A 2,507-nucleotide genomic window follows, 5' to 3' on the forward strand; every position below is an offset into this window, starting at 1 on the left:
TACTGAATCTACGCAATGTGTCCAGTGACTTCATCTTTATTTAATATTGCTGGAACAACCACCAAAAAATGGCTCCCAATTAGACTGGCTCTACTATACTGTGTGATAACATGTTCCTCCTGTGAACCTGATATGAAAGCATCCATTAGGCACAGCCACAATGCTCCCCATTACAGACCTGTCAGCAAAGTCCACTGGCCACCTGGGGATTTGAGCGGTAAGGGGCATGGAAGTAGTATTACCACATCACTCCCTAAGTCACTTACAACCTGTGGAGCTAAAGGAAGTCATCTCTGCTCTTGCTGTCACACCTGGGTCTGCTCAGGTTAGCAGCGTGCTTCCTCCACCGTCAACATGTGGAGCCAAAAGGAAATGTTAAACGTTTCTATCCATTTGGGATTTTGTTTGCTTAACCTATCATTGCTGTCCCAACACAGTTTTATCAGACACAAAGCTGTAGTTCCTGCAATGTTCAACCTTCAAAGTTTCTTCAAGAATTTCTGTAGACTTCAGCTGCACCACAACAAACAACATGAGAAGGAAACACACAGCCTCCCCCCGCTCCCAGAACAGGCACTTATGAATATGTATGTGGGATTAAAGTTAAGCAGTTGGAAACCTTCTGATTAAATATGGGTGAATTAGGCATGCACAGTCTTAGGAACTTCAGGAAAAGGGGGGTTAAATTGCTTCTTGGATGGAGGCAAGTTTTAGGAACCCAAGTCCCAGCTTGGTATTTAGCGGGACCAAGCCTCAGTCTGTGAGCAGAAATTAAAAAGTCTTTGGAGGTGACACAGAGCTGAATTTAACCAGCCAACTTGTAGGCTGAGGAGAGTATATCTTCTCTTTCAGAACCCCAAAAGGCCAGTAAGTACCCCGGTTACTTACCATCATTATCTGGTAGGCTTTGCCATGCTGTTCTCAACGCTATCACTTACAAAACTCCCTCAGCACGTGCACTTATCATCCAGTTGAGAATCGTTGATCTCAGGTTTAGTTCTCTTTCCTTTCGGAGGTGTGTTTTTACACCCCAAACATTCTCATAAATAGCTTTTGTACTTTACTGAAAACAACCCAGAATCTGCATGCTATGCAAAGCAACCTAGATGAACGAATTCACAGCTTCCCTCTGAATCACATGAAAATGAGAGAGATTAGGCTAAGGAAAATGGAATTCTTGCATTTCTCATTTTTTTGATCAATAACAGAAAAAAAGGAAAATAAACCAGAAGCAAGTCAGTCCAGAATATTCCTTCATTTAAAATGGAGAGCTGCAGACTACAGCTGAAGCTACTATTTTGGTATACAAGGGGAAGATGGCATTTCATTCTGTTTTTTTGCTACAACTTGGTAGTTTGCGAGAAGAACCCTAACAAGATTTTTGTTTAAATGACGTTTAGATAACAGGCTTTTTAAAACCATGAGAAAGGACAGCCTGTGTTTACAAAAGTGACAACTCATCAAAGCAGAAACAATAGATGACAATGTGACTAACAAGAAAAGAGGAAAATGACGCTGAGAAAAGACCAACACCCACAGCATTAAATACGATGGCCACTTACGCTTTTTCCAGGAAAGCATCCCTTGACATGTTCTGTGCCAACAAATTTGTTGCCAAACTGAACACTTCATCTGACCATTCCTATAGAGAGAAAATTTGATTAAATGAGGCTTAGTTTAGATGTTTTCTCACACAATGCAAAATATTTTCGAAAATTGTATCGTTAGTAAAAAGTGCCTAATTAAAGTCTGAACGTCATTTTTCCAATTACAGCTTCCTTCCTCATTTGTGAGACCTGATTTTCTTATGCTGGAAAAAATGAAGACTGTTACAATTTTTTTTTTTTTTTTTTTTAGAAAAAGATACCTTATTCCAATACATTAGGAAAGAAAAATAAGAAGCAGATGGATAAACGTCTGATGCAAAGCACATTCAAGTTTGTGGGAGATGCAAAATAAATGCCCCAGAAAAATAATTTTTCTCGTGTGTTGGACACTGTTCTGGTTGACACACTAAGGATTAAAAAAGGAGTCTCTCAATTCTCGTAAAATTAAGATGAAATGGTCTTAAAGCCCTCTGAAAGACAGACAGACCCGACAGGGTGGGATGCACACCATACCATAATAAGTCTCTTGCTGCAACGTCCCCTCTTGTAAGAGTTCGTTGTGAGACCCTCCGCATCACTCTCGCCGCAGATCATGAAGTAATTCAGACAACAAATATCATGCCTTATCTTTTATGGTGGATACCAAACTAAGAACTGTAAGTACTGACTATCAAGATCTTACCAGCCAACAAAGAAACACGCCTAAAAAACCCAAACCAGTAACCAGGAAGAAGATGCAACTCCAAACAAAAAAGTTCCTCTTCCCTCTACCGTATGTGCTTACAGTGTGGTCCTCTCCCTCCTAAATTATTTTCCTTTCTTGCTACCCTGACCTAGGGAAGAAGTGTCCTCCAGCTGCTCATGGGAAACCTCCTGTCTCCGCCTGCAGGCACCGCTCTT

At 40.7% G+C, this 2,507-nt stretch overlaps 1 protein-coding gene across 1 annotated transcript in view; it reads right to left on the minus strand.

Moving 5' to 3' along the window:
• The window catches only part of LOC104623584 (1-phosphatidylinositol 4,5-bisphosphate phosphodiesterase beta-1-like), a gene marked incomplete at its 3' end in the record, with an annotated part of 21,125 nt that overhangs the window by 10,806 nt on the left and 7,812 nt on the right, over positions 1 to 2,507 (minus strand). The window contains exon 3 of the mRNA XM_010290720.1: positions 1,563 to 1,642. Coding sequence (XP_010289022.1) covers positions 1,563 to 1,642 — 80 coding nt within the window. The remainder of the gene's footprint in view (positions 1 to 1,562; positions 1,643 to 2,507) is intronic.

Source organism: Phaethon lepturus, unplaced genomic scaffold (genome assembly GCF_000687285.1).
Source record: "Phaethon lepturus isolate BGI_N335 unplaced genomic scaffold, ASM68728v1 scaffold247, whole genome shotgun sequence".
Taxonomy (NCBI): Eukaryota; Metazoa; Chordata; class Aves; order Phaethontiformes; family Phaethontidae; genus Phaethon; species Phaethon lepturus.